Below are 12,138 nucleotides of genomic sequence, written 5' to 3' on the forward strand. Positions count from 1 at the left end.
ACCTCGTGATCCACCCACCTCGGCCTCCCAAAGTGCTGGGATTATAGGCGTGAGCCACCGTGTCCGGTCCTTAATTAATTAATTTTTTAGTAGAGACAAGGCCTTGCTCTGTCACCCAGGCTGGAGTGCAGTGGCGTGGACATAGTCCACTGAACTCAAGACCATAGCCTCAAACTCCTGGGCTCAAGCAGCTCTCCTGCTTCAGTCTCTCAAGTAGCTAGGACCACAGGCACGTGTCACCATGCCAAGATAACTTTTCAATTTTTTTTGTAGAGACTGGGTCTTGCTGTGTTGCCCAGGCTGGTCTTAAACTCCTGGCCTCAAGCAATCCTTCCTGCCTCGGCTTCCCAAAGCACTGAGATTACAGGTGCTAGCCATCATGCCTAGCCCCAAACTTTTGTAAAAATTCATTTTTTCCCCTAACTGTGTCATGGCCTACTGCTGTGTGATTTGTCCCAGCAGAAATATGACCCTTTACAAATAGGCCAGATGGAGTAGATAGAGCTGGCCTGTACTTGTTCATTCCATGGGAGTGAGTGGGAATGACTGCCTGCTAATGGAGCAGGGGGCTGAAGCATCCCTGGTAGAATCAGCCAGCCAGCAATATCTGTGATGAATCCCCATCAAGTGTCACAGAGCAGCATGTGGCCAAGGCCAGAGGGCTCCTGAGGGAGAAGAGATGACAAAGGCCTAGGGTGGCCAGGGCAGCGGGGAAAGATGGGGAGGATGTTGCTTGACAGAAGGCAGGAGACAGTTCAGACAGCTGCAGGCTGTTCCTCGTCCTCTGTTTCCATCCCTGCCATATCCACAGTGGCTTTCCTGATGGATAGTGCACCTTATCTCCGTATGCCTGGAGACAGCTTCCCATCTCCTCATTCCTCATGCTGTGGCTGAGAGAAGCCATGGTTTTTGTCCCATAGATATGTGTGAGAGGACCAAATGTGTTCAAAGGCTACTTGAAAGATCCAGACAGGACGAAGGAGGCCCTGGACAGCGATGGCTGGCTTCACACTGGAGACATCGGAAAATGGCTGCCGGTGTGTACGTTTGGAACCATGGAGCTCCAAACATTTTGGCAGTGGGAGGGTGTGTGGTCCAGGTCACTGAGACAGGAGTCTTCTCCAAATCCCTCCTGAAAATGAGTCATTCAGGAGCACCTCTGGGACCTGCGAGGAGGCTCTTCTTTCCCTGAGCCCCAGAGCTTCTTTCTCTTCTCACTCCGTCTCATGAAGGTGATGAGGGACCTGTGCAGGTAGGAGTGACTGAGGTCTTGGAGACTGAATTCCTATCCTTAATGATTTCCAGAAAGACCTCTGACAGTGTGTGGAATCTGATGTGAAGTAGGAGGAACAGGGGGTACATGTCTCTGGGACGTCTGAGAAGGGCAAGCCCTGCAAGCCCACCAATGCTGGCCCCCAGCCAAAAGGTGGCACTGAGTGAAGGGGAAAGCTTGGAGACAGGTGGGAAGATGCTTTAGTTCCTGTGGCTTTGCCAGCAGTTGCTCATGTAACCTTGAGCAGAGCCTCATCCCCGTCTGTGGCTTCACCTTGACTCACTTATAGAACAGGAGAACACGCCTTCATGGCATTCCTTGGCCATGGCCCCCAGCTTTTAGCCAAAACCACTTTGCCTAATTTTCTCTTTTTTTTTTTTTTTTTTTGAGATGGAGTCTCACTCTGTCACCCAGGCTGGAGTGCAGTGGCGCAATCTCGGCCTACTGCAAGCTCCGCCTGCCAGGTTTATGCTATTCTCCTGCCTCAGCCTTCCGAGTAGCTGGGACTACAGGCGCCGCCACCACACCCAGCTAGTTTTTTTTTTTTTGTATTTTAGTAGAGATGGGGTTTCACCGTGTTAGCCAGGATGGTCTCGATCTCCTGACCTCGTGATCTGCCCGTCTCAGCCTCCCAAAGTGCTGGGATTACAGGCATGAGCCACCGCGCCCGGCCAATTCTCTCATTTTTAAAATAGGTATCATAACGTTGCTTACCTCTGAAGTTATTGTGTTGTGCAAGATCTGGACTTTATCCTTTATTATTTATTTATGAAATGGAGTCTCGTTCTGTCACCCAGACTGGAGTGCAGTGATGAGATCTTGGCTCACTGCAATCTCCACCACCCAGGTTCAAGCGATTCTCCTGCCTCAGCCTCCCCAGTAGCTGGGACTACAGGTGCCCGCCATCACATCTGGCTAACTTTTTGTATTTTTGGTAGAGATAGGGTTTCAACATGTTGGCCAGGCTGATCTCAAACCCCTGACCTCAAGTTATCTGCCCATCTCAGCCTCCCAAAGTGCTGGGATTACAGGCATGAGTCACTGCACCTAGCCTGGATTTTATCCTTTAAAAATGTTTTAATAAAAGAAAGAAAAATAAAGTTATTTTTGTGAGGAACAAATGAGATTATGCCTGCAAAGCACTTAGCACAATGCCGGGCACATAGGAGATGCTTAGATGAATTCTTTGACCAGAAAACGGCTGTCACTGACACTGAGAACTCTTGCCTGGTGCAGCCCACCCCAGGAACCTCTCCTGTGTCTTTGGGAAGTACTAAGGTTTAGGTGGACATTTTGAGGTGTTGAGTTAATCAGGCACATGAATGATGTTGAGCCCATGGGGGGCCGAGTGGGCTGGTGAATGGATCTGCCCCTGCTTGGGCCTGTGTACTTCCCTTTGAGAAACCCTCATGCCTGCCCCAGACAAAGATGTATCTCCAGTGAGTGCCCTGGCCCAGGGACTCTGCTTAGGGAAGATATGCATGATTAGACAGTTCCCAACCCAATGTGATGGGCATGAGCTGGGGGCACACTGGGTGCACACTCACCTCGGGAGAGGCAGAGGAGGACAGGCGCCTACTGCATCCAAGTCTTAGGATATGAGTCATGTTCCAAGAAGAGGGAGTGGGAAGGACAATCAGGGCGTGATAGTAATATATGCTGAGTAGAGGCACTAGACATATGAAGCAACTAATTCCAACTGAAGACCCATAGGTGTGGGAGAGAGAGGCTAGTGAGGTCAGCAGGCCCTGAACACCTGCAGAAGGTGGACTGTCCTGTCGGCTCAGGGAGCTTAGGCTTCAAGCCCCCTCACTTGCATTAGCCCCTTCCAAGGCCCTGCACTTCATTTTACCTGGTTTTTCTTAAAGAGGGCCCTCAATATTGTAAAAGCTTGAAGTCTCAGAAATCCCTGGATCTGCTGCTGATGCCCTGTAACTTGAATGAAACCATCCACCATTTAGAGGGTAATATGAAGCAAATAAATGGATTCATGTAAAGCACTTAGTCTTGTGCTTGAGCACAGAGCCTAAAGTTGCAGGCAGATAGTCTGTGAGAGTCCATTATTTAAATTATTACTTTTAAATGATTTTTGAAATTTAATTAAAACTTATTGCAGTTATTGAGATACTTATTTTTCTATATTTCTCATGTAAAGCAAATCATGCATTCTTGACATAATTCAACTTAACCATGATGTGACTTTTAAAATAATATTTTTCTTAAAAATTGTGTTTGATCTTTCCATTTATATTCACAAATGAGATTGATCTGTAATTTACCTTTTATATACATCCCTATTATGGTTTTGTTGTCAGTTTATTGAATGAGTTGGTAAGTGGGTTTTTTCCCTGTTTTTTAGAAGAGTATGTTCAAGCTTTGAATGATTCATTCTTGAAATTTAGGTAGAGATCATCTATAAAGACATTTGTGCTTTAAAAAATATTATTTTGAAATCATGTTAAATAGATCAAGGAATAAGTAAGCATAGTCTTCTGGTCCAGAAGGATCAGGATTCAAATCCTGGTTCCCCTAGCTCCTAGCTGTGTGGCTTTGGAGGATTTAACTAACCTTTCTGATCCTTATTTTCCTCATCTGTGAAACAGAGGGGACAACACTCAGCTAATGGACCATGAGGACCAAATAAGCTGGGGTAGGGAAAGCACCTGATGTCCAGCCTGGGTTTTGAGCAAAACAGAGTCTGCTCATTTTTTCCTTTTGGAGAGATTGCTCTGGCACTGGCAGATCAAGCAGATGGAGTGGAGACAGAGTGTGTGCCGAAGTCCAGTCAGGAAGTGGTTTTGCTGGGAGGAGGTGGATATGAGATCAATTTGTGAGCAAGGACAGGTGAGCCTGACCGCTGGAGATCCCAGGAGAGGCAAACAACAAGGTCATCTCCAGGTTTGGGGTTTGGAGGCTGGGGCAGGCTTGAGAAGCTTGGTCATGAGTTTCATATAGGAGCATGTTACATCCTCTGAGACAAACAGCCTAGTTTTTGAAGCATTCCAAGGGTATTTGGGTTCTGGATCTGGAGCTCAGTGAAGAGCTGGAAGCTTGGACTGACTTGGGAGTGACCAATGAAGAGAAAACGGTGTTTTCTCCAAGGTGCATTGTCAGTAGAGGTGAGGGGCAAGAGGCCCACCTAATCACCTTGGAAGCTCAAAAAGGTGGAGGAGAGTCAGAGAGGTGAGAACAGGTCCTGGAAGCCAGTGGCACCAGCACTCCCTGTCCAAGGAGGTGACCTGCCTGCTGCAGAAGTTCTGCAGGGGCCTGTGCACCTAGTGCCATCTGGCATGTCAGGTAGGAGTCACAGGGGCTCTGTCAGGTCTGTGCTATATGCCAGGGGATGCAGAGGCTGCTCTTTAGGGGTGGAGACAGTAGCTGGGCAAGAGACCTGAGTTTGGTCTAAGGGAGTGAACCAAAGATGCTGGTGAGAAAAAGGGCAGCTGGAGCAAGGGTGTGTGCAAGAAGGGTGCCCTGATGGAAGGGCGGTGGGCCTCCAAGAAGGAGGAGGTGAGGATACCTGCTGCTAGGCATGAGGATGGCAGTGGTGGGAGGACTGTGTGGGTGGCTAACTGCTGAGGGGAAAGGACAGTGGATGCTCATGGCCCAGCAGAGCTTGGATGCCATCAACCTGCGGTGCACAGTGGTTCTCTCCAGGAGCCTTGCAGCTCCCTAAGAGCAGACACAACAGATGGAAAAGAAATTGGGGCAGGGTCTGCAGGGTGGGGTAGGGCAGGGGGTTACAGCACTGAGGAGCGAAGGCTTCAGGCTTGAGAGTGCCATGGTCTTATAAAGCTGTTTGTCCAACTCTACAGGCAGGAACTCTTAAAGTTATTGATCGGAAGAAGCACATATTTAAACTTGCTCAGGGAGAATATGTTGCACCCGAGAAGATTGAGAACATCTACATCCGGAGCCAACCTGTGGCACAAATCTATGTCCATGGGGACAGCTTAAAGGTGAGGCCTCTGGGCTTCAGCCCTCCCACATATCCTGGGCATGCTGAAAAACCCAGATTAAACATTAATCTCCAATCAGACACCAGGATTCTCCTCTGCATTTTAAAACATGAGAGAAAACTCCTTTTTAAAGGAGAAATCTTACTTATAGTTTGCTAAAATGTAATTAGGTCAAGTAAGTTGTCTGAAGTAGTACTAATGAACATTCCCATTCCTTTTTGCTTATGCTCAACCTACTTCCAAGGATTTTTGAGATAAAATACTAGAGCAAGATTCAGGGTTTCTGCTGTTTTTATTTTTTATTTTAAAAATTATTATTATTATTATTATCATTATTATTATTGAGACAGGGTCTCGCTCTTTCACCCAGGCTGGAGTGCAGTGGCATAATCATGGCTCACTGCAGCCTCAACCTCCCTCCTGGGCTCTAGCCATATTCCCACCTCATCCCTTTCTCCCTCCCTCCCCATCCCCAATAGCTGGGACTACAGGTACACACCACTATGCCCAGCTTTTTTTTTTTTTTTTTTTTTTAACATTTTCAGTAGAGACGAGGTCTCACCATGTTGTCTAGGCTAGTCTCGAACTCCTGAGCTCGAGTGATTCTCCTCCTGCCTCAACCTTCCAAAGTGCTAGGATTAGAGGCATGAACCATCACACTTGGCCTGTTTTGATTTTTTTATATATGCAAATGAACTTTACAAAATTAATGAGTACTGCAAAAAAATGTACTAATGGTACTAGTACTAATATAGGTTACTAGAATTCAGTTATTTGGAGGAGTTTTATACTTATTTTCCTTTCAATAGTATTTAGATTTAAAGTCAGAAAGATCATGAATAGGCTGAGCGCAGTGGCTCAAGCCTGTAATTCCAGCACTTTGGGAGGCTGAGATGGGCGGATCACGAGGTCAGGAGATCGAGACCATCCTGGCTAACATGGTGAAACCCCGTCTCTACTAAAAAATACAAAAACCTAGCCAGGTGTGGTGGCGGGCCCTGTAGTCCCAGCTACTCGGGAAGCTGAGGCAGGAGAATGGCATAAACACAGGAGGCGGAGCTTGCAGTGAGCTGAGATCTGGCCACTGCACTCCAGCCTGGGTGACAGAGTGAGACTCTGTCTCAAAAAAAAAAAAAAAAATCATGAATATATTCTATGATATCTAAGATATCAAATATATTCGCTCCATTACCCAGGCTGGAGTGCAGTGGCACAATCTCGGCTCACTGCAGCCTCTACACTCAGGGTTCAAGTGATTCCCTTGCCTCAGACTCCTGAGTAGCTAGGACTACAGGTGCCCACTATCATGCCTGGCTATTTTTTTTTTTTTTGTATTTTTAGTAGAGACATGGTTTCACCATGTTGGCCAGACTGGTCTTGAACTCCTGACCTCAAGTGATCTGCCCGCCTCAGCCTCCCAAAGTGCTGGGATTACAGGTGTGAGCCACCATGCCCCACCTGATATCAGATATATTCTATACTATCATTGCATTTCTATAAATATTATGAAATTATTTTCAAAGAAATGCTTTAAAAATTAAAATAGGCCTGGCATGGTGGTTCACGCCTGTAATCCCAGCACTTTGGGAGACCAAGGCAGGAGGATTCCTTGAGCCCAGAAGTTCAAGACCAGTCTGGGTAACATGATGAAACCCTATCTCTACAAAAAATACAAAAATTAGCGTGCACCTGTAGTCCCAGGTACTCGGGAGGTTGAGATGGGAGGATCACTTGAGCTCAGGAGGTCGAGGCTGCAGTGAGCCATGATCATACCACTGAACTCCTGCCTAGGCAACAGAGTGAAACCTTGTCTCAAAAGAAAAAATAAACAAAATGAAGAAGTCTTTCATGAATGAAAATCGTACTAATGAAACCATTTCAATGTGGTTTGGTAATGCTGGGAAACATTTGGTTTTTGGTTCATAGAATTTGGATCAGAGAGTTGTTTGATCAGCCTCCTAAAGATGTGCTGATCTGAGATTTGCATGAGAATCAAAGGTACATATCAGTCTAACTTTACTGATTCTTAATGTCCTTAAACTTATTTTTTATATAAAACTAGGGGAATATATCAGATAATGAGTAGTGTGATATATTGGCAGAAATATTTTATGACATGAACAAATGTTTTATAAGCATATACTTAGTTTTTGAAAAAGGTGGAGTCTGAGAATTTTAAGGCTGGACCACAAATAACCACTTTAAATGTGTTTGTCATGCCCGTGTTCTCCTTTGGTGAGTACTACAGGCCTTTTTGGTAGGCATTGTTGTGCCTGACCCTGAAGTTATGCCCTCCTGGGCCCAGAAGAGAGGAATTGAAGGAACATATGCAGATCTCTGCACAAGTAAGGTTGGTATCTTGGGGCTGTCTCCTGAAAGGTTACTGAATGTGTTATGATACCACATAATGAGAAGACAGAAAAGCTGTAGACCAGTGAAATTCAAGCTCGTACAGAATTTCTAACATTACTTTATACATGGTGGGGAGTCTAAACCAGAGATTTGTCTTTTTTTGTTACTGAAGAAACTTATATTTCTTCTTAGAAAGATTGACAAACGTTTGGATTTTAAGCCAGGAGACATCACAGAAAGCTCATCCAGCCCTGTTGCTTTGTGGCTTAGAGGAGAGTCCAGGGAGGGTGGTAACTTGCCCAAGGTCACACAGCTGGTTAGCAGCAGAGTCAGATGTGAACATAGGCTTTCTGACTCAGCTACCATGCTCCTTCAGATGGAAGGTGGATTTTGTGTCTACTGGGTGTAAACAGCTAGTCATGGAATAGAAAAAGTAGCACAATTCTTCCTGCTTAGAGTATTAGCTATTCACACCTTCCTGAAACCTTCTAATGGCACATGTAGAACTCTGTGGGGGAGGTCACTGTGCTCTGACTCAGTGCAGCCCCTTGAGTCATATGGTCCATTTCTTAGCAGTAACCATAGACCCTCCCTCTCCTACTGGTCCCTGGGCCTTGGGCTCATCTGGGGGTAGCAAGATTCACCAGGCTGACCAAAAGGCTGCTTTAAAAAAAATTGAGTGGTCCATTAGCCCATTCATGGTCACTCCTTTGGCCATTTCAGGTACTTACTTGTTTGATGAGAGGTGGTAATTGGAGTGCTGCCAGGCAGTATCAGCCTCAGTTGTGGGCTGTGGGTTAGCATATGTTGGCACAATCACCAGTTGCACTTTACTCAAAAGTGTTGTTTCCTCTACCTCCATTTTTAAATGTGTTCTTGTCTTGTAATTTTTCTCATATGGTTTGATTCAGGATCTGAAGAAAGCCATTTTGGAAGATATGGTGAGGTTAGGAAAAGAAAGTGGACTCCATTCTTTTGAGCAGGTAACTGTTACCCTCCCCATACTTGTTACAGCCCTTTAGGCAGTGATGAAAATTAAATTAACCCATGGTGACCCTGACCTAGATTCCTGACTTTTCATGGTGTGGCCCGCCAGCAGGCTGTGCACCAATGGACCCCTGAAGGCCTGTTCCAAGCTGCCTCCTGAACCAAAATAGGTCACATGTCAAAAGAGATTGTACTCATCTTTATAATTACAAACTTTCTTAAGGCTAAGATAATACCCTAGCTATCACTAGTAAATCATGTGTATATTATCTGTCTTACAAACTTCCTGCATTAACGAAGACGACAGTCCTATCTTATTTTTATTTTTATTTTTATGGGGACTGTTTTCTTGGCTTCAGCAGACAAGGTTACCTGTTAGGAGGACATTGGAAAGATTGGTCTTCTCGGGCCAGTGATCTGTCAGCCCAGCATGCCCTCTGTAAAGAGGAGGAAACAGAGTGCTTTGGGAGAGGACACAGCAGTCCTCCAAGACTTTTTTTTTTTTTTTCTGCAAGGTTGGGTTCTTATTGTAACTGAGCTCATAAGCGTACTTAGACTGACTTACATATACCATTTATACATCCTCTTTTGTCAAAAATTCAAAGAGAAAAATACTTCAAATGGAAAAATATTAATATACTGATTTTTAAAATTTCCTTAAATTTAAAATAATTGTTTTTGATACAAGTTTGTATCCCCAAATTTAATGACAGGGGTCTTCAAGTTTGACAAGAATCTTTAAATTTTGTATGTTCACTTAATAACCTAAAAACATTTAAAACCAGTTTAAAATATAAAACTCTTATAGTGCTTTAATTTTCAATTTAAAAAAATTTTCATGGATTAAAATTTTAATTTTTTAGTTTCAAACTAAGGAAATCTAAGCATAGTTTCAGGGTCTAAAAATACTGTTTTTCTTTTAAAATAGATCTTTACATTAATCCATTTTGAGAAACACTGCTTTACCCTCATCTGTCAGTATGTTTTAGGGCAATTTAGGCCTGGGTAAATAAATATTTTTTAAAAGTATGGAATCTGAGGCATTCAGGCAAGTTATATTTATCTTTCTAAAAGATAAAGGTCAATTTTGGCATACTATTATTTAAATTTCCAAATATGCTAGAACTGACTTCATTGCCCTTCCTCAGTGGTGAGTTATGTGATGGGATCCTCTGTGATCATGTGGACCACAAATGAGTGGTCGTAAGCCTGGTTGGTGTGGGCCTGTGTGGATTTGAAGGGCTGGCTGCAGCCTTTAAGCTGCAGTTCCCGCCGACATCCTGGTGCGTTCACAAGGCCTGCACGCCCCCTGCTGGTGTTTGGATGCGGGACCTGCCCCAGGGCACACAGAGTATACGACACCCAGATTCCTCTTCATGGAAAAAAATACCAACTCTTAAGATTATGCTTAAAAGGGACCTTTGGTTAAATTTCCAGTGTTAACCATTGCTCTAGTTAGAGCTTTCACTGAGAGGAGACATGTTCTTGACTTTCCACATGCCTTTTGCAGAGTTTCTGCTCTAATAATCTGCCCTCACCATGGTAACCTCAAATACAGGGAAGTCATGTGGGATCTCAGAGGCCTTTAGTTTTATTGCCAAGGCTGTTGCCTTTTGATTTTCTCTGTTCTCATTCTCCTCTTTGTTGGTCTATGGCATTCTCCCCACCACAGCCAGTGTGTGCCCTCAGCTGACCACAGGAAAGCAAAAACCAGGCCTCATGCCTGAGGAGGGTGTGCTCTCAGTTGTGATCCAAAGCCTAACATAAATTATTTCAGTTAATCCATAATCCATTGTCAGCTTGTCCTTTTCCCTCTTCCTCAAAAATGAATGGTCAATTAAGGCATAATTCTAATTAAACACACACACACACACATACACACACACACACACAAATAACAAATTCGAGTTCAATATCCAGTTTAAGTCGTTTAACAAAAGCTTTAGGAGTTCAGACTTACTGGACTTGGTTGATCTGAATTAAACTTTGAATTAGAAAAACAATTGATGTAATTTAATTTCCAAGAACAGACAATTCCTAGAACTACGCCAACCATTATTAATTTATGGAGATCTTTGGAAGATATGTTTTCATGAGTAGACAGGTGTTTGGGAAGTATTTGAGCATACTTAACCATGATTAACTATTTGTTTGACATTGATATGCCTTATTAATTTGCATAGGCAATATAATGTGAACTTTGACACTTGATAGATTTTTAAATTTCTGGCTAATTAAGCACTTACTAAAAATATTTTCTTGTATTTCCTGTCATTGAAATGAACACTTACCTAACCAATTTGCCTTTAAATAAAAAATGAACATTTCCCTAACTCATGTAATTTTTTTTACTTTATCTCTCCTGTCCTAAATTATTCATTCTGTATTTATTATCTATAAGCAGTATTGTGTTAAAGGATTTCATTAAGACCATTGAAAAACTTAAAACACTATGTCTCTCTAAAATTATGAAAAGTTTGTGCTTTTATGAGTTGGCATAAATGGACAATTTTGAGGAATTTTATTCCAATGCCATATTTAAATGTTACAGTATTTTCTGAATTATTTTTAAAAATCCTGTAACATCTCTTTTCAGTGAAAAGAGTATGGTTTCAGGAAGGCAAGCTAACATTAGCCATCTCCTTTTTTCTTTTCCCAACAAAAACTTTGCTAATTAAAAATGGAAATTCCAGTTTCATGAAGTGTTTGGCATAAAGAGAGAATAAGGACTCTCACACCTGTTTTTTACAAGTTCACAATTGGACAGTTTGGCTTTATGAGAAAATAATAATTATAAAAAATGAACATGTGCTTTATCATTGATTCACTTCTGAAAGAAACTATAGGTTTGTGGCCCATAGTTAAAGTCACTGTCAGTTAAACAACTGGCTGACTCATTTTTTTTCTACTTACTGCCTATAGTTTTTAGTCACTCAAGCAGGTCGTATAGGTATTTTCATAGAAGGATTTAAATAGTCCAATGGCCGTAGGTCAGATCAGACCAGGGACTGGCAGCCTAGCAGCAGTGCCGCTCTGACCTGCTCCCTAAGGGACTGAAAGGTGATCCCAGAGCAGGCTGCCATATTGCTTGATCTTCTGCAAGGCTGTATTTAATGATATAGCCTCTTCTCAGGCAGAACTAGTTTGCAGACAGCCACATGGAGCTGCAGATGTTCCACTCAGCCATTTAGGTTTGAGGAGGTAGCTGGCTCAGCAGATACTCAAAGCTACCTGTTGATGCAGTTCTTTCTTCCAAATATCATAATGTTTTCTTTTACATTTCTACTTAACCATATAAATGATATTATATACCTCTCCTTATGAAATCTATATTTCCAGTACTGTATTTTTTTAGTAGTTTCTGCTTGTCACTGCTGGCTTTTCAAAGATATTCACCCCAAGTTCCCATACTGAACATAGACTCTTGTCCCAATTACACAATGTTCTCTACATGCTGTTAGGAATGCAGACAAGCAAAAACCCAGGCTACAACACTGATAAATTATATCTTGGCATTTGTATCTCCTTTTTAAAAGCATAGTATTAATTTTAATAACAAAAGAAGTT

At 43.1% G+C, this 12,138-nt stretch overlaps 1 protein-coding gene across 9 annotated transcripts in view; it reads left to right on the forward strand.

Annotated features, from left to right (window-relative positions):
• The window catches only part of LOC105467194 (acyl-CoA synthetase long chain family member 6), a 62,549-nt gene that overhangs the window by 44,395 nt on the left and 6,016 nt on the right, over positions 1-12,138 (forward strand). For all 9 annotated transcript variants that reach the window (XM_011716673.2, XM_011716674.2, XM_011716677.2 and 6 more), the window contains 4 exons: positions 921-1,037; positions 5,089-5,232; positions 7,481-7,582; positions 8,496-8,567. In XM_011716673.2, coding sequence (XP_011714975.1) covers positions 921-1,037; positions 5,089-5,232; positions 7,481-7,582; positions 8,496-8,567 — 435 coding nt within the window. The remainder of the gene's footprint in view (positions 1-920; positions 1,038-5,088; positions 5,233-7,480; positions 7,583-8,495; positions 8,568-12,138) is intronic.

Source organism: Macaca nemestrina, chromosome 6 (genome assembly GCF_043159975.1).
Source record: "Macaca nemestrina isolate mMacNem1 chromosome 6, mMacNem.hap1, whole genome shotgun sequence".
NCBI lineage: Eukaryota > Metazoa > Chordata > Mammalia > Primates > Cercopithecidae > Macaca > Macaca nemestrina.